Source organism: Lissotriton helveticus, chromosome 9, assembly GCF_964261635.1.
Source record: "Lissotriton helveticus chromosome 9, aLisHel1.1, whole genome shotgun sequence".
In the NCBI taxonomy this organism is placed as follows: Eukaryota; Metazoa; Chordata; class Amphibia; order Caudata; family Salamandridae; genus Lissotriton; species Lissotriton helveticus.
Window position 1 is genome coordinate 184,626,960 of NC_136070.1, and position 20,715 is coordinate 184,647,674.

Below are 20,715 nucleotides of genomic sequence, written 5' to 3' on the forward strand. Positions count from 1 at the left end.
AGGAAGCTTGAAGCCTGGCGGTTCAATAAGATTGGCAATATATAAAGCACTTTATGCCACGTTATATTGTCCCCCAGAAGCTAGCCATAACCCAGCAATCCAAAGCAAAACGTTCTAGTATCCAGTACGGAATGTGGTCTTCCGTACACCCACAGAACGAATATACGTTGGCCTTGCTGTGGCTCAATAAAGTAGGAAGTGTTTAGTCTCAAGCAGAATCTTAATTAGGGCTCCCGGTTATATGTCATTTATTTTTTTGACATTTCCGTCTGTATTTTTCCAGATTTATTTTTTGTTAATTTTATCTGTATTTATCCAAATTTATTTTGGGCTTTGTGGAAAAAGTAAGCTGAAATTAGTATATTTCCACATTTATTTAACCGCTAAATATGCACTCATGCTTGAATCCCTGCCAACACCAGCAGAAAATAAATGAATGCACTTATAAGAAAATACGCACATTTCAGTAACAGCCTTGTGCATTTCTACTGGTGTTAAAGCCTCTTTACTCAAATTCATTTTTTTAATCCCCTTACCTATCAATTCACACAGCTATTGGCGTGGCAGTCATGGCAGACCGTATTTAGAATGTCAAAAAGCAACCCAATTTCCGTTTTTATCCACATTTAAAAATAAATACAGACTAGAAAATAAATGTTTTGTCTGTATTTATGTGTAAAAACGGAACACAGGGAGCCCTCATCTTAATACATAAAATACAGAAGAGTCATATTTTAAGGCTAACTAAAATCTCAGTTTTATAATGTATTAACATTTTTTCCATAAATGGCTGGTCGGGTTTAACAGACGAAAGTGTACCCTTTCTTGTCCAGTTCTGCCACATCTTCTACCCTCATTCCGAAAATGAATAAATTCTCTTCTCCTGCTTCCTCCGCCATCTCCACGTTAGCTCCATCCATGGTGCCTATGGTCAGCGCTCCGTTGAGCATGAATTTCATGTTGCCTGTGCCAGATGCTTCGGTGCCTGCTGTAGAAATCTGTTGGGACAGGTCTGTGGCTGGGATCACTGCAAACAATATTCATCATAATCCCCATCAGTTAAGGCACTTTGGTCAAGGTTTAGTTTTACTTCGGTTTACAGTACACTCATTCCAACTTCACTGGTTAAATAATTTTAAATTAATACTTTTTCTAGATTAGACTGTGCAAACAAATGCAGAAGTAATCGAAAACACAAGATGTTAAACTACACAGAAACGGGGCACTGAATGGACATTAAAATTATTATACAAATAGGAGCTGCTATTAGGTAGTCATTAAAAAAGTTTTTAAAACATGCACACTTACGGCATGAATAAATACCTATGGCTTAAAAATTAGCAGACATTTATATTGGGTAAACAAAAAATAAGGCATTCACCAGGGTTAGGTATAGTATTTAAAAAATCCGATTATAAACTTATCATAAAGTTCTGAAACCAAAGTACAATCCTAAACAGTAATAAACCTTTTCTGATTTACATAAATGACAATCTATTTATATACAGAGGTCTCGGGACCACCCAGAGATTCCAAGGTTAAAGAAATCAAGCGCTATTTAAATGATCTGCCTTTAGAAACACAGGGGCATATTACCAACAACTAGCGATAATTATCGCTATGTTGGCTTAGCGGCAATATTTTTATCGCCGAGCTGCGGCGATTTTTATTTTTGGCCGAAATGCATGAATATCGCTGAAAAAGTCAGCGATATTCATGCATTACCGAGCTAATGTTATCCACCTACCATTGGATAACATGGCTAAGAACTGCTCAGGGGCAGGTGTTAGCTTTTGGAGATATTCACGCTTAGCGCGAATATCTCCAAAAGTTGGTAATAGGAGATAGCGATGTTAGCGACTGTTTCCAGTCGCTAACATCTTGGCACGCCCACTTTGCATGTCATTAGTGATAAATTTCACTGACACGCAAAGCGGGGCCCAAGATGGTCGCTATCTCCTACTAGCTGTCGCTAACTGGTGTTAGTGACAGCTAGGTAAAAGGGAGATAATTTTATCTCCGCTTTCTTGGCTTTTAAAGCCAAAAAAGCAGAGATAAACCCCCTTGATAATATGCTCCACAGTATCTGCTGAATTTCTATGAGTAGTCGGATTGGATAGAGGGAAATCAATCAGGGATTCACTGTGAAGGTTTTTTTTTTTTTTTAAGAAGGAAACTTAACAGCAGCAAGGATAATTCACTATTGTGGAGATCAAGCCAACAGCCTAGAGCCATCTTCTCCAGAGGGGTTCCATTTTAATTGATATTAAGTACACATATGCCTTGACGTTTTTCTCTCAAAGAAGACCCCACAGAACAATGTGGCAAAACTGGCATAGAAGAAAGAATGCTTAACATTTAACTTAATACTTCCAATACTGCTCACTACAAGGTGCTATTCAAATCTTTGATGATAGCTTGGATCTTATACCCTGATGGGACATTAAAATGCCATTTAAAGCAACAGCCTTCCAGGAAATCCCACCACAACTTCCTTTATGTGAAGGGTGTCAGGCAAGTAAATCCCAGTTTCATTCTCCCAGCTTCCATGGTGAGATTTCCAGCAACAGTCTTTAAAATTTCGTTTTGGCTTTAAATATTTGCAGAAATCCTTACGCTTTGTGAAGCAATTGGAAATTAAGGATATGCTCCTATTAGGAAGGGGGGGAAGGGAGGTGTGGGCGGCGTGTGAGGGAGGAGAAAAAAAAAATTTGGAGAGTTTGTACTGGTAATATGATCATAAATGTAAGAGCAAATTGGAAATTAAGGATATGCTCCTAATATGCATGTACTTGCTATTTGGATAGGATGAAGAAATGGCAATATTTGAAAACTTGGTATGCCTAAGCTAAAGATTGGATCTCTCAATATAGGAGGATTAAATGATTGGAAAAAGAGGGGCAAGTTTGAACAATATTTAAATATGATGAATCTAGACATAATATGTCTACAAGAGACCCACTTACCCTGGTTGAAAAAACATTGGTTAAACTTTAAAGGTTACGAACTGTTGTCATGCACATCCCAGACCTCCATGATAAGAGGGGTGGCCATAATTGGCAAAGTTGGGCTGGGGGGCCAAAAGGTGTAAGGCAGACTCACTAGGCAGATGGGCCATATGTGAAATGAATTTAGGAATTACTATCTGCTCTGTATATGGGTCTAACACAGATGAGTCTGAGGTCTTTAGTCGCATCGAAAACGGACTGGCACACCCCCATAGTATTATGTGGGGATTTTAACATCTCAGCTAATTTCTTGGATGGTAGCCCATACACAGGTAGGAAGCCGAGGGTGTTTAGGGCGATAACATCAATGATGCATTCACACGGCCTAGTCGATGTGTGGGGAAATCTAGTGACGGGTGACCCAGGGTTTACTTACTTCTCTCTGCCCTTCAATAAATACTCGAAACTGGATTATTTCATGATTTCGAACACTCAGTTAAAGACTGTCCAAATAAACAAGCTTCCTAAAATTGTCAGATCACAATCCACTGGTCTTGATCACGGACATCAACAAACCATACAAGGTTCCTAGGCCTTGGACATTTGATAAAAAATTACTATCAGATATGGATTATGTTAAACATATGAAAATATGGTCCCAGGCCTTTTTTGATGCTAACAGGTACAGTGCATCAAGGGGAGTGGTTTGGGACACCTTCAAGGCAGGACTAAGAGGAGAGACCATAAGCTATAATACTCGGGAGTGGAAAAAGATCAATAGGGAAAGGGAAGTATTGATGGGAAAGTTGAGCGAGGCAGAGACACAACACAGAAAGGATACAATTTTAGGGGCTCAATCTGTCGAGAGTCTACAGAGAGTAAACTCCATAAAAGCAGAGATCCAGAAACAACTAGCAATAAAGGCGGCAGCCAACTATCACATAGATCACGCCTCTACGAAACTGGGGAACAAGCAGGCAAAGCACTTGCACTTCGAATAAGGCAGGTGGCCACTAAGAACATAGTGACACAAATTGAATATCAGGGCCAAACATATGACAAATCAGGGGAAATTTGAGGCTTTTAGGAAATTTTTTCAAGAATTATATCAGGAGGAGGCGGGTGAAGAGGTTCCCAATATAAGTTGGCTAGACATGGGCAGCGAGCTAAAACAGGCCCACAAAGAATCTTTGGAACAAGATATCACTATGTCAGAGTTATTGGAAGCCCTACAGGATCTGGCAAATGGAAAGGCTGCGGGCCCGGATGCTATACCGCTAGAGCTGTATAAAAGCTTAAGTGAGGAAACAATACCGTTGCTTTTAGATTTATTTAAAGGAGTCATGAATACAGGTATAATACCAGAATCCTGGCAAGAAACCAATATAGTGATCTTTCACAAAAAAGGCAAACCAAAGACTAACCCTGGTTCTTACAGACCAATATCTTTGATTAACAGCGATAACAAGCTATATGCAAAAATTATGGCCGCACGTATGGGGAGGATCATTGCGACCTTGGTTTCCCCCTGGCAGCATGGGTTCATCCCAGGACGGGGTACTACCGACCACATTAGGAGAGCTATCACCCTATTTGACATCGGCGCTGCCAGGGAGGAGGGGGTCGCAATGATCCTCCTCGATGCAGAAGGCATTTGATCGCGTCAGATGGGGCTTTCTCTGGAAGGTCCTGGAGGCAAGGGGGTTTGGTCCAAGATTCTGTCAAGCCATTCAGGCTATGTATTCATCACCTATGGCAAGAATCCAATTAATGGGTGTAAGATCAACATAACAAGGGGTACAAGACAAGGTTGTCCGTGTTCACCAATCCTTTTTGCGCTCTATATAGACCCCTTAATTACACAAATAATGAACAATGTGTCCATTAAACCGGTACTCACTAATGGGTATCAGACCAAACTTCTCGCATATGCGGATGATTTAGCAGTAATCACCAAAGACCCAGAGTCAGCTATGAGGGAAGTAGTTAATATAACCGATCGGTATGGAGATGTGTCGGGGTACCGACTAAATGTAGATAAAACAGAAGTACTATGCTCTAAAAAAATAGTCAAGTTGGATGTTAGATATGTGGATTCGGTGGTTTACATGGGTATAATAATAAATGCAGAATCGGGTAAAATAATTAATGATAATTACACACCGCTCTTGCATTAGATGGAAACAGAGTTAAAAAGAATGGATTCATTACAGCTGTCGTTAATTGGGAGGGCTAACGTTATAAAAATGACAATGTTTCCTAAGGTTCTTTATAAATTAAGGTCAATCCCATTTAAAATGGAAGAGAAGATTATTAAGAAGATAGAGGATATATTCATGAAATTCCTGTGGCAATATGGCAAAACACGGCGAACAAACAGATATATGTCATTACCTCAAGAAAGAGGAGGGCTGGGATTGCCAGATATAAGGAGCTATCATTTTGCCTGTCTTCTTACAGATATGGCAATCCTATTTCATCCAGGGGCCCAACCCTTAGGCAGGCAGTGATACCTTCAATCTTTCAGTTACTGTTGGGAAGTGAAGCAGCAGGGGTTTTACTGCGGAGAACACAGAGGAGTTATTACAAGAAATTTGGGTATAGGTCGCTTGAAGATGTTTGGTATATGTGGAAAACTGTTAAAAAAAAAACTAGATATACCTACTTTTCATCAAGGCACACCACTTTGGAATTCAACACTTTTTCCAAACCTTAGCAGGGATGGATCGTGGCGTCATTGGGAGAGTCGGGGTATTGTAAAGCTGGGGCAAATAATGATTGGAGATCAATGTAGAACACTTGAAGAACTTACGCAACAGTATTCATTGCAAGGTTATCAAGAGTTTAAATACTTGCAGCTTGTCAATAGAATTAAATCAATTAGGCCACGTATTAATCTGACAAGGAGATATGAATTATTGGAATATCTGAAGTCGGGGGTCACAAAATTAGGGATATATACAAAATATTTAGTGAAGCATCAATTGATGATATGGGCAAAATGGAAGCTGCATGGTCCAAAAAATTGGGGGATCCGGAAGTAGATCTTGATAAAGCTCTAGCTATGGATAAAAGATTCCTGCGCTCCTCAAATCTTAGGGCCCAACATTATAAAACCCTGTTCAATCTATACTATACACCGGAAAAATTATTCTCTTGGGGGAAGGCGGCAGATAGCAATTGCCCAAGATGTGGAAATGGCTCAGCTGATATCATACACATATTTTATGGCTGTGAAAAACTAAAAAACATTAAAACTGAAATAGAGCGGTTTTTAGAGGGGCTGCTTGATGTCAAAATTAATCTATCCCCAATCCTGATAATAACTGGATGCGATGTGAAATTAAATATGAACACTGAGGCCGAAGCATTAGTTTTTATCGCTGTAGCAATCCTTAGGATTTTAATTAGTGCAGCATGGAAGGATAAAGAAGCACCTACGTTTCAAATGTGGATGTGTAGAATGTTGGGAATCCACAATATCGAGGAAGCACTATATGAATTAAAGGGAGCAAAGATAAGGGAAATGGGTGTGCGACTTTGGGCCCCAGTTGCTGCCTGGAGGGCAGCAAGAGTGTAAAATGAAAGACACATTGGTATTGGAGCGGTTTAACTTGTTTATTGTTCCTTTGTATGTATCCATTTTTTTTTTTGAATTTGTAATTTACTGGTATGAACTCTCAATCAAAAAAAAAAACGCATTTTCTGAACATTGCATCAGAAACTATTTATGGAGTCATTAACATAAAAGCAAAATAAAAAGGTGCGTTTGAAATTTTAAAGTTGTTCCAAAATAATTAGTTTCCTTTCATCTCATGATATGGACAGTTAGTCTACCATCAATGAAATTCATAATAAATGCAAACAACCAGCTGACACGTGTTCCATGTAGATGTAGGATTTAACCTTCCATGGCCAAACCGGTATCTCTGAATCTCCCATCGGCTCAGACTAAATTTAAATATTTTTAATTTCAATCACCATTGAGTCTAGTCACCAATTAGAAGGCATCTCAAAGAAAGATCTGCAGGCTGGTAAAGTGCAGTAGGGCTCTTGTTAAGATGCAGTTTCTGAACAGAGTGGTCTTCTCAGCATCCAGGAACCTGACTGCCTTTGGAGAAATTATATACCACATACGAAACCACAAAGTGTCCGATATTCAACATTTATAAAGTACTAACTAGCACACAAGCCAGACTATGATGGTCCTATGGAAACTGGGGGGGGGGGGGGGGGGGGGGGGGGGAGTCAGACATCTCTCTGAATCCATGGCAAGTAATTTGGTGAAATATTACAAAAATGGCTTACAGCTTACCGAATGAAGAAACGCCTAACAAAATAATGCTCAGCTGGTATAGGACCCCGAGTAAGCCAAGTAACATAGTTCCTTGAAGCGGACAAACATTGTTGGAGGAAATATGAGCTGATTTGATGTAACTGGCCAATACAATCTACTGACTGGTGGGACATCCAGAGTTGTGTCACAGGGGTGATGGGTCTCCCTATACCAAAAGTCTCAGGGGTTATTGTGACTGGGACACAACAGTATGGATGCAGCCAAACAGGAGATAGCAACGAGATGGAATGGGGTTTCTCCTCCTTCCATGCAAGATTGATTACAGATATAGTCAATCATGGCAATGCTTACGTTGGACCAGCAAAAGGAGAAGCACATTTTGCACAGTTTAGAAATGGGTTCTTGTTTACCTGCAAACATCACTGCCCCACCTTTAAACTCCAATTATACTGAAACCCCTTATTTTTATTGAAAATGGGGGAATGAGCGGCAAGGCTAAAGGGCCCTGAGCAGTGGCGAGTCCTACAGGGATACCCAAGAAACTTTGCAAAAGGACTGCCTTTGTGGCAGGTTCTCCAACCTATGGAATGGGAGGGGTTTGGACAGACAGGACAGCCTTCGTGCAATCACAGAAACCGGATCACTGTAAACAGCAGCCACCTGGACCTAGATATAGCAACAAATTGTGCATTATTGGCCATCGGTTTACAATTCATAAAACGTCTTGTGAAATAAAACATCATTTTTTTGATTACACTCAAGCTACATGGCCATTGCATTTGATGTAAACATTGCTCATATGACAGCTCTATCAGACCTCGCAATCAATAGGTATTCACAACACTGGTCTCAAATCAAGGTCGGATTAGCAACTAAATGAAGTTGGTATTTAAACAAAGGTTTAGTCGAGTATGCCTATGGCATTTAAGCGCATCCAGACATGCATCTTCGTACAATACCTGAACATGTTGCTCTGGAGATTTTATGCAGCCTTTTATCCATATAGGAGATATGCAAATGGGGTATAACATTTGCAAAAACTATCCATATCCTTCTTCACCACGTGTGAAATCACAATAGAGGTTTTACACCTGTAATCACTGTCCTGCAACTCTAGCATACAGTGTTTAAAGCGTGCGATTCGGGGAGTTACTTTGTCGCACTGTGCTCGATCTCTGCCTTTCATGCCTTCCAGGACTCTAAAACTTCTAAGTATTGGTATTTCACAGTTCATAGCCCTGATAATTTCAAATCAATTTTGGAAACGTTTTTCAGTCCTTCGTCAAAGATCTTTTACTTCCAAATGGCCGCCTTCTGTAGCAGCCTTTCTTCATACCCACTACAGCCTTGCTCCCTTGCTCTCACTTTGTTACCATCAAGTAGAAGCACATTAATCCTGGCCCACGCATAAGCCATGGATTCATATTTTTGTCAAGAACCACACCTTAAGTTCATAGCTTTACCAGATTGTTGCAGCTTCCTTTTGGATCACCTCCAAGCACACGCTTGTAAACAATGCTTGCCAGAAAGATTTAACATTTCTGTGCAGCCCTGCTCTCACTTGCTTATTGAACCACGAGTGCACTACATTAACTTCCCCACCCTCTTAAAATGTTATCCACAACACTGCTCCACCCAAACCTTCCCCTCAAATTAGGTCTTGTCAATCTGTTAGGTCCCATGTCCCCTTCTCGAAGTGTTGTTTCGTATGAACTTCTTTACATGCTCTTTTACTACCCTCTTCACTTGAAACACATACTATCTTCGCTTAAAAGCCAACACTAAAATAAGTGAGGTAATAGCAGTTCAAAGCTCTGGAGACTGTCTGGCATGTGATATGTGGGTTTAGAATAGTCTTAAATTCAATCTCAGGTAGGGTTATTATTGGAATGGATGCTTTCCTGCTTTGGTCTTACTTGAACCGGTTTTAAGTGCTGAATATTCTCTTCGCTGGAATGGTACAGCTGATCTCAAAGTACCAAATTTCTGTTCTTTTAATTGCCGTTTAATGGTAGACTACTGTTTCCAAGCACAGCTTTAAAGTCCTTAGCTCACACTGCTAAATTACTTGAACAGCACACACAGTCAGACCACGTCACACCCTCCCTACATTTAAACATTCTCCTAATTTTTTTTTATCACGTGACAACCATCCAATTTGTATGTAGTTCCCCCACAGCCTTTCTTTCTTGTGCTTCCATGCTTTTAAGCTTCTTCCTTTACACCGACGCCAGTCACATGTCACGTTGCATTGTGTACAACATCATTTAAGGGCATTGCCTTGCCAGAAGGACCAGTGCATGCCCTTCCTTGAACGCGGTCAGAACACAGCCCTTATCACAGTACACCAGAGATTGCAATTTCTCCATAGGGATTCATTAGGACCTTCAATGCAGTTCTTGAAACTACTTTGATAAATTGCTGCATTGAGACCAACGTGACACCAATATTTCACATTTCACCTTTTTCCGCCAGAGATACTCTGTAGTTCTCCAAGTAGATGACCTTTAACTTGCTGCCCACAACTGGATCCTTATTCACCACCTCAGCCACAGCAGTAATGAGTCTGATGATCATCTTGGCCATGTGATACCCTGGGGCAGCCTGCAAGATATAACACCATCATTTTGGGATTGTATTTTTATTACAGCAGAAGCCTGGCCACCGAACAGCTTGGATGCATTTTTCCCCAATGACAAACCACTAGTACCCCATATTTATACAGAAGATCTTAACTAGGTTCTAAATATAAACATTTAGTTTTTTTTGCTTCTTACCAGGTGGATCTTTGCTTCGATTGTGCGACATATGAAAGTAGAGTTTTTTATTTTTATTTGTTGTTGGTTATACGGTGGTCTAATACAGACCAAAGTTGTGCAAATGGACGAAAATGCTGTATAGTATGTTTGTATACAGTGTATTTGTACATAAACACAAAATGAACCTACACAGTAAAGCACAATAAATGACCAGGGTTGCGCGAGAGCGTATTACACATAAGGAATTAATGAAGCATGACAATGAAGCATATCCTCCCTTTTTCTCAAGGACTTGATAAGATAATTGTATTCAACATTATTTCCAGCTAGACACTAGGAAGCATAGAGTTTATATTTTGTGCTGAAGAGTAGTATCCCTCAAATGTTATTCTCCAAAATCCAGTGCATATTTGCACGACTTAAAATGCGTCAGTCCCTCTGCATCTACATCTACAGGTGGAGTTGGATGGGGAGCAGTGTCGCAAGCCTGTGTAACCACAAATGAGGATCCTAGTTTCTCCATCTATAACGTTTTATGGTATTCTTCTGTGCTTGGAAATGTTCTATCCACCACCTACTGAGTCTGCAGAATTTCATTCGCCCATCTCAACCCAACAGGTCCTTCACCTTCCCAAAGTCCCAACCCCTGGCCAGTCGATGGCCCACGCGGCTCCAACTGGCAGATGGGGAACTGGGTGCCAGCAAATCTGCCAATCCCGAACAAGTCCACTCTACCTGAATAGATAAACTAACAGCTGTATAGATGAACTAACAGCCATGTTTAGAGTATAGAAACCGCAGTGATCAGCAAGTTAAGCCTAGGCTGACCAAGAGTCAATGTTGCTCACACTGCCACACAATCTACTTTAAATATTCAATGTTTCTCTTCAGTGGAAATTGCATATGGTAGGACCCACTTGTGCAGCTGCACTTCTGCTTTCTAGGCAGATATCTCAAAAAGGAAAAACAGAATCAAGAGCACCAATGGACTGAGGCCCAGGTCTTCTGTGCGTCCCACGCACTCCCCCGTCCCTTGGATCACTACTAGCATAGGCTGCGTAGAGAGTCCATCCTGCCTTCTCATGCTGCTCAATACAGTTCTTACTTTACGGATTGCCGCCTGTGTTACCCTTTCCGCCTTTTTTTGTCAAATTCGTTCTTACCAGTTGATCACTATAGTTTGGATTTACATATCAAGTGAAACCCTGATGTCGTCTAGCACCTTCTTAACATCTATGAAGGAATGTTAGTGCTTTTCAATCATCCGTCATGTCTTTATTCAAAAGATGAAGCCACTGATGGACATCCAATAACCACACCAGCCTTGTGAATTGGGTACCCTATTCTGCTGCAGTCTTTCCGAGAAGGTCGTCTTTCAACATTGCTTCCTAAGCAGAACAGCCATCTGGTCAACAAACCAGTGATAATTCAACCCTGGCACATCTCATGCCTGATCCATCATCCTGGCCGTGAATAGTATTCTTGTAAGGAGAAGGTGGATATTTTGTGGTACATGCCATGCCCCGTGGGACTTCAGCAGTCACAGCTTTCATTCATGGAGAACACCTCTGCCAGTTCAGTCACCTCCCCATTCAAAGCCCTCCCCACCCCCCAAAAAGCAGCAGTTGTGTATGCCTTTCCAGCATCCCATCTTGTGCAACAGTCACCTGCAGTCACATCGACTAGACACCGGTGCATCTCAGGGTAGGGTTTGCAACCAGAACAATGATGGTACTATGAAGGGAGTGATCACCCAGTGACATACCACATTTGTGTGCTTTTAGCCCATCAGTCTCAGCTAGTCCCCTACTGAAATATGCGGTATATTCTCCCACAAAGTGCGTACCAGGTTTGTCGACCCACCACTGCATTCCTTTCAGTCAAACTGTTCTGAAGTAATCTAAAGAAAGCCGGGGTTCTCTGCACAGCCCCTGTCTCAAGCTCTAGTTCACCCACATCACTGCTGTGCCACTTCCTAACCCTACTCCGCTCAGCCTAGTCTTCGCGGCCAAATCATTTTGTCTTTATCCATTTGGGCCTGCACTGTTAGTTTCACCACCTTCCCTTCAGTTGAGTCGGTTATTGTAACCCCTGCAGGATCTCATTGTTGGATACTTCTATTGTTATAAGTAAAGCACACCTGCCTTTTATCAATAGCAGTGCTATAGAAAACTGGAATTACATTTAGTGTGTAGCCCAGAGGTTTCTAATTAAGTTTTTTGGCAATCGCCAACATTTCCCAATAATGTTGGTTGCTGCTAAGGCTCGTAGGATTTTAAGGTTTCATTTCTTTTGAAAGACATAAGCTACAGAAGTCCCGTTAATAAAAGTACTTCTTTAAATAGCTCCAGTTTGGTTTACACTCACTTCCGTGCATTAATGCATGGCTGAGAACAGAAGTCGTGTTGCCAATGAATCAAAGTTTAAAATATTACTACTTTATCAGAAAAAGACAATGAGAAATAGATCTGGGTGCAGACATTCTTTAGCCACAGCTACATAGAATATAAGAATTACAATTCCGATAAAACTAAAGATGCAACAGCTCTGAACTACTTATAGCTTGGTCATTGAAAGATAGTCTATATCACTGGCCTATTTGCAAGTATCTGGCATGAAAGTGATGACACCTAATCCCCCACATGCGTCGACTACATACAGGATTAGTGGACTCATTTTTGCGAAATATTACCCAGAAGTGCATACACCGTGCAGAATAACTACCAAAAACGTATTTATTGACCCATCTGGTGCCTCTACAATAGTGGCTCCATACTTAAGCAACTGACTCCACGTCTGGCAGAGAAAAAAATATGTATGTCCAACCTAGTAACAGCTGCCTATTGGTCAGAGTAGTGGAATCTAATTAAGCACCATTTAGAAAGTCGGTTTATTAAAAATACAATTAAATAAAAGGCCGCTTCCTTGAAATATATGCAACTTATATAAAGGGCTTCAAGACCAATAAGCAATTTTGTTTGCATTAAAGTAATGCTCTATATTGGTTTAGTAAGGCTACAGCACCATCAGACCGTGTGGACAATGGACATCAATTGTACATAGCTAACTAATTATCACCTGTCTCTGTTCCTTTTGTAATTTTTGTTTACAAAGGAGGAGAAGGTTTCACTTATCACACATTCTTTGGAAACCACTGTGTGCTCCGATTACTATTATTCCCGACATCATGGAGAAAAAGTAACTTACTTTGCCTCCAATTATCACAGTCCTTGGTACAAATGGCTTTAAGGGTTCTTTCCGGATACCTGAAACAGATAGAATTATTTGTAAGAGCAGATCCTCATGTTGTCCCAATACATGTGAAATATTCAAGTTGCCAGACAAGACTTCACACACACAAAGCCTTTTCCCCTTCCCATTATGCAGGGTGTGTGTGTTTTGTAGGTTTTGAGTAATCAGTATTAAAGAGTACCTGGTGGCTCATGACGTACATGTGTAGAGTGAATTGCATGCATTAACATTCGAATAGAAAAAACAAATGTTAACCACCATACCAGGTCCTTTAATAACAGAAAAAGTTAAAGTGAATATACAAATGTACACCACACTAATGCCACAGTGTAGCAATATTTTACGTATATGCAGAGCTGCTCTTTAACCGCTTCAGAGAAACAGATTTTCAGAAACGTATTAGAAAAAGCTCACGTTCAACAGGACACCCCCCAAAATATAATGTGAAGCTACATTTAGCTATCTGCAAAAAAGACGTCCAAAAATAAGGATTCTATTGTACAGAGTCCCGATTCAGTCATCAATAGGTAACTATTTTACTAGTCCTCGCCCCAGGAAGCCATAATTAATGATCCAGCCAACATATTTGAAATACATTCTGGTCAAGTGTTCTGTGTCAGCCAAGATCTGCTTCTTAATATGTAAATATGTTTTGTAGTGATTGTTAACAGTAAACTATCCTCTTACATCCGTTATAAGGCCTTCTTCCCTCTTTCTGCCAAACTTTGCATCAAAAGGAAGTATCCAAAACAGCTGCAACAGGATGTTAGATTTATTCGCCCCAATGCTATGGTTACACGTGCCAAAATAATGGCTGAAAGTTACTTACGGTTGTACATGGTAATAATATAAAGGCAGTTCAAGAGCTGACGCTTGTACTCATGGATTCTTTTCACATGCACATCAAACATGGAGGATGGATTGATCTTTACTTTGTATTCTTTCTCCAGGTATTGTGCAAACTTGAGCTTGTTCTCCTAGTGGAAACAAGCATGTACAATGTTAATGAACTGTAGGAGAACTACCAGCCCCCACTTCCCAACCACTATGACCAGATCCATAATCCTTACCTCCTTCACCTTCGACACTTCTCTGATGAACACATCATCGTTGACAAATTTCTTTAGATTGACCAGCTTACTCAGATCTTTCACATATTCTTCTCCAATTTTCTTTCAAAATAAAGGAATTCACGGTTTTAATACAAGTGCTACCCAATACAAGTCATTAAGTATTGCCCTTAACAAAAAACAAGCATTCCAGTCAGAAATAGCACTGGTCATTTCCAATCATTTGCTCCACAACTAATAACCGCATGCATGATACCTCGAAGGATGTGTGATACTAATCAAAAAGTACCTGCATTTTAGATTATGAAATGTGCAACTACTGAAGTGTGTACACCAAGATTTTGTCAGAAGATTAAATGGTGGATTTAGGTTTGGATGGTTTCAAGAACTTCTAAACAAATTACCCAAACATGGCAACTGCCCCATTTCCATTTGTGACATAACCTTTACAAGAGATCTGAAATGTTCCCTCTTCTCCACTAGATTTGACCAGAGATAACTTTCTCTCTCCTCCCAAGGTCATATCTCCAAAATGCAGTGTCTCCATCACCAATTTGGAGCAGAAGGAAGAGTATGTTGGGTGGGGTGGGGTGGGGGGGGGGGGGGGGGGGGGAGGGGAGGGGAGGATAAGTCTTGTTACGTTAGGTGAGGAGATGAGCCATCTGAACAAGGGCTCTTCAAAGGATATGGACTTTGAATGAGATCGTTACAGAAATATCACAGTAATAGATGTTGTTTCCCCGCTTCTAGGAGCTCAAAAGCCTTGGCATGCTTAAGAAGAATATAAATCGAGCCCAGTAAAGCATTAACAGGAGCGCCGGACAATTTGTAATATTTACACAAACAATTTCTTAGGCCAATCTTTGAGATTTACATTTCCCAAAAGTATTCTAGTGCCACGTCAGTTTTCTTTACATTTGTTTATAAGGAAGTGACAATGAAAACGTACCGTAAAACTCAGTTTATGTTTAGAGAACAGATTAGATTTATAAAGGCAATATGTTCTGTATTTATTTTATAATGCAGAATCTATTTTTCATTCTCTGTGCCTTATGTTAGGTTTTCCCTGGGAGGGGAATTTCATTGTGTTAATACCTATAGCTGAATTTCGATAATTTTATGTATAAAACATTTGATTTTTTATACATACAAATTGGTTACTATTGCGTTTGACATGCTCCTCTAGAGCATGCTCCAAGCATTAACACCTTTATTGAACTAGCATCCTCAGAAATGTTACTCTGCTGGTGAGGTTAGTTAGCATGCGTCAGTTCGAATGGGTCAGTGGTGTGCAGTAGACCATTTACACGGCTTGGGTTTTCTGAAGAGTGTTTATATGCAGCCATGTTATTGTGAGAACTTGGCTGAATTTCAAATTCCTATTAAAAGCACTGCTTGACTTCTATGCATGATCGGGCTTAAGACTATTAGTAATGGAATTCATCACAAAGAAAGATCCCTACATTCGAATACTCACACTTGTTTGAGCATGTTGTGCAAATTCATAGCAAAATGCATTTCGATGTTTTGACATTCAGTAGTCTCGCCTACAATGTAATATTTGTTAATACCATATTTAAGCCTGTTTTCCTTTCCAGGACAATATTGTATGTCCAGGCCATATTGCTTTCAATAGAGAACTTTACTGGGCACTTACAAATGTGCTAAGGTATATGCATCTATGTGACTAATCCAGGATATATTTCGCTAAGCATGATGCCCTTTTTAAGTAGTTTTATCTCGTTTAGGCCACAGCTGACTTAATAACTCTTGCTAAGTGGATAACCGCCCACATTTTAACTTTAATGGGAATTACTAAAAGATTACCTCGGCTATTAACTCAGCCAGTCCAGGGTTACACAGCAAGAGCCAGCGTCTGGGAGTGATACCATTAGTTTTGTTCTGAAACTTTTTCGGCTCGAGATCGCTGAAATCTTTGAATCTGAAGATACAAAAATCAATAAAGAGTCACTCAAAATGGTGTAATATTCCCAGCCCATAATGGAGAACCTTCCAAACAAGCATTTGCAATGCAATAGGTCTCGCATTAGGAAACTTTGAGCTATTGGTATTTTAAATGGCAACGTTTTTATTTATGTGTTGTTTTTGAAAATAGCGAAATTAATAGCTTTGTCATTTACAATGCCAATAGTTATAACTTTCGCAAATGTGATACCTATAGCATTTGTAATGCAATATGTTTTGTATTTACATGACTTAGATGTATTGCTATTACAAATAATAATGGTGTTTAATTTTTTTAAATAGCTAATACTTAAATAAAACAATGACAACCCCCCCCCCCAAAAAAAATTAAGAAAATAGCAACCGGACACAAGATCGGGCAGTGGTTAGAGAGGTGCCAACACAAGCAAGAGACAATAGTCTGTCAGAAGCAGATGGGCTTGTAAAAACCTCAGGGACTGTCGCTGCTGGGAGAAATAAGATATGTTGGAAAAGGAACCGTGAATACTCGTTTAGTTCGCCCCAGAGAGGGCGAACTCAAAAACGAATGCATTTTCCACAAAAAACAAGAGGCCAAGTGAAGTGTAACTGGGTCTTGTCTGCTGTCATAACGACGTACAAAGTGTTTCTACTGTTGGTTTAAACGGGGGGGCTTCCTTCTGTAGTCTGGTGCAGGTGTAAAGTGCTCACATTGGTTTCACTTCGCGCTTTATTAAAAGTGCAAACAAAAGAAATGGAAAGAACGTTCTGGGCTCTGGCTCAGTCGGCAGAGACTGGACCAAGGCGGAAACTCCTTTTATTTCTCTATTTTGGTGCAAACTGGGCAGGTGTTTCTCAGGGTCGTTCGGGGTCTTCTATTTTTTATTTCACTCCGACACTAAAGATTCCCTCGTCTAGAGATGGCGTCGACTGTAAAGCCACGCCACAAAATGAATATAATCTTCATTTCATAATTATAGATTTATTTGGGGGGGGGGGGGGCAGAGACTAGTGCAGTCAACCCGTAACTGTCGCCTAAAAGCGGAAAAAAACTTTGAGTGTCTAAATGCAGCGGTCATACTCGGGCATTTACCGCATAATCCTGAATGTAATATTTTTGACACTTAAATTGCCACGCAATTTAAATGACAGGTGTACCTAAAATGTTTCTAGTTCAAATAAACGAATTAATTTGTGTTTTTGCCATGATTTAGATGACCTTCTTCCATGATGTATTCCTCTGTGCCGACTATAGTTCGGAGACTCGACAATAACACAGCTTCGCGGAATGATTTGAGGGCTCTCGTTATGAGATTATGAGTACATTCATGTTACAAAGAGAAACATAAGATATGCCTCAGTCCCCTTTAAAATGTGAGTGTTTATATCTTCGAATTGGGTGAAAAAAAAAACCCACCAAAACCGACAAAATGTAAATATGTTTGGAATATACACGTTTATACGTACAATGTAATAAATAGGCTGATCGTAAGTGATATGTGCGTGTAACACTGGCATTGTTTTAGTTTTAAAAATTAATAAGAAAGGCATATATTTTAGTGCCTCAATTATACGCTGGGATCGAATTCCGGCGTTTGCGTGCGATTCAACTGCTTGACCCTCGGCAGGCCGCTTCTAGGTCGCGCCTTTTGTTTTTCTTGTCCGACTGATGCGAGCGACGCTTGGAGAACTGGTTTTCGTGCGGGAAAGTGCCCAAAACACAACTCGCTCGCGGTACTTCACATGTAAAACAATTTTGACGTATGTACAGTGCACAGGTCAAACCGACAATTTTTGCATCACTCGAGGAAGTCTTTTTTTCCTATTTCAGTATGTTGAAAATGTTGTTTTTTTAGATAATGTTTTGCATGATTTGGATGTGAAATGTATGTACAGATCTGGTCGCGATTTGGCCCACACCGAATGCATTTCAATGTACAGAAACATGTCAAGAAGTTCACATGGGGCACCAGGATCTTCCGGCTACTGACATCAACGAAGCCTCTCGATGGCCTCATAGCCAATAAAAAAAAACGGAAGTCAGGCACTTTTGCCTGAGACGGGGGCGGGGCCTGCAATCCGGCAGGAAGTCCTGCCCGCCGCCGCCGAGGAAGAAGTGGAGCCGGCCGACTGATGGCCTCTCCGCAGCCCGGGGCTCCCAGGTCCTGGAGGGAGCCCCGGAAGTGAAGTCCTGCCCCCTGGTACCAGCGCTGCCGTAGATGAGACACTGAACACGCCAAAAGAGCCCGGTAAGTGGTGGGGGTGGGGGGAGTGGTGGACGCGCGTGTGTCTGTGTGTGTTTGAATGTGTTTGAATGTGTGTGCGTGTGCCTGTGCGTGTGCCTGTGTGTGCGCGTGGGTTTGTGTGTGTATGCAGTGTGTGTGCCTGTGTATGTGCGCGTGAGTGTAGAGTGTTTGCGCAAGTGTATGAGGCAGGAGAGGGGCACGGCGCCGTGCGCGCTCACGAGGTCAAAACTGAGCAGATCTGCGCTCGTGCACCCTCTCCTGTCCACATTCCCAAAAACGGGTGACATTAGTTGTCGAAGCAGACTGCAATCCATGCCTACGCATTGAATGCAGGTCGTGCTTAGACCTAAAAACACGTCCAATAGGATGAAACACAGACATGGGCGTATCTTAGTCAATGGAAGGAGGGGTATTGGGAGCACTGAGGATCAACCCTTCCCCCCCCCGCCCCCACCATCAATTACCACGTGGTCAGTAACATATGATAAAATGAGCAGTGGGGTACTGTGTTAAAGTGTTAGGAGGCCAGAAGTATTGCTGAAAGTATCAGTGAAAGGGGAAAAAAAAAAAAGAATCATTTTGAGAATAAACAAAAATTCATTCTAGAACACATTCAAGCCTCCCCAAGTTGAGGGCATCTATGTGCTCAACAAAAAAACAAAAAAAAACTTGAGAAATTTGAAAATCTGCCATTTTCAACAGTGGCATAGAGTGAGTCTGTCACAGATGGTGCAACACGGTCTGGTTCACCACCTTGGCCTGCCAAACCCCTGTGATGCAAGAATCGAGGGATGATAATAGATACCCAATTTGTACATAGGCTGGCAGGGTGGAAGGAAGGAGGCACCATTAAGTATGACCTTCCCCGTGGAGCACAAGCACCCAAATAAGTAGGGGCCCTGGGGACTCCCTTGCAGATTCCTAGAGCACGTGTAGTACTAGGTGAGCAGATTCTATTTTTGATGGGTAGAGATCTTTGCTCAGTCTAGGAAAGGTAATGTTTGAAACGAAGGCTGCACATTGGGTACTTTGAATCCGAGGAATGTTCAGGATTCCCCTCTGAACTAGCAGCATGATGAGGATCCCCAAGAGCTTGGGGGCTTCCAACAGGCACTGCTTTCACCAGGTAAACCAACAGGACCACCATATGGAACAAGGAAATCAATGTGGTGGTGCTTCACCCACCATGCTGCTGTTCATCACTGTATCACCAATTTCCCAACTCAGCTCAGTCGCCCATATAATAGAGTGTAATTACTGCCAGTGGTGGCAAGGTTTAGGTCTGGGGTGTGAGTGCCCGTCTCCCAGATACTCTTCCTCCTGCAGGGTACATCTCTAGTCCCAATGACTAGCACAGGAGGTGGAGTGTCTTACCAGGATGTATGTAACCTGTTGGCCACAGGTTCCAATAACAGTAAGATGGTTTGGTGGGTTAGTGTACCTGTTGCACAATTGAGTGTGTGTCACTGCAAGTTTAAAATTGAATGCTTGTTCCCAGATATAGTATAAACGCAAGCCTATGTAGCAGTGGAGCCCTTTGCAGAAAACACTTTTCTGGCAAGAGAGCTCCTCAGGTTATGGTGGGGACGAGGCAACTATGTGTTCTTAGGGTCAATTGAAAGCAGATCCCCAAAACAAAAAGAAAACAGAATAGGACGAGTCGAGGAAGTAGGGGACAGCATCAAGTTCACCTGTTACCAATCACATCTTAGGGACTGATGTGCATAGTCATTTGAGGGTCACGAAGTATGCAATATGCAGAAATACATGGTTTGCAACTGCAAAAGGACTTTAAAATCTACGGAACCCATTTCTCAGTATTTGGATTTCTTAAATGCAGGCGCTTTTCCTTTACAGAAACTGGTTGCATTAACAAATACAAACTATGCAACTGGAATGTCCGGGGTATGGGGTCGATATACAAGAGGCACAGGATTTTGGCACAGCTCAACAGGAGGAACGTAATGATAGCCTGCCTCCAGGAAACCCACCTGAACAGTACAGAGGGTAAAAAACTCCTTGCGAAATGGAGGGGACAGCTGTTTGCTACCTCCTATTCTGCATTCTCTAGGGGGGCGGCGGTATGGATCCGGAACTCAGTACCATTTAAGTTGTTGGAGGAGAGGTTGGACAAAAATGGCAGATATGCATTTGTGTACGGGTTGTTGGATGGTTCCCCCGTGGTAATTGGTAGTGTTT

General features: G+C 41.3%; 1 protein-coding gene across 1 annotated transcript in view; it reads right to left on the reverse strand.

The window, feature by feature from the left end:
• PYGL (glycogen phosphorylase L) overlaps positions 1–20,715 on the reverse strand; it is a 113,014-nt gene that overhangs the window by 19,224 nt on the left and 73,075 nt on the right. The window contains exons 12-17 of the mRNA XM_078659733.1: positions 16,154–16,268; positions 14,327–14,428; positions 14,086–14,233; positions 13,212–13,270; positions 9,708–9,849; positions 820–1,027 (exon numbers count right to left, since the gene is read on the reverse strand). Coding sequence (XP_078515859.1) covers positions 820–1,027; positions 9,708–9,849; positions 13,212–13,270; positions 14,086–14,233; positions 14,327–14,428; positions 16,154–16,268 — 774 coding nt within the window. The remainder of the gene's footprint in view (positions 1–819; positions 1,028–9,707; positions 9,850–13,211; positions 13,271–14,085; positions 14,234–14,326; positions 14,429–16,153; positions 16,269–20,715) is intronic.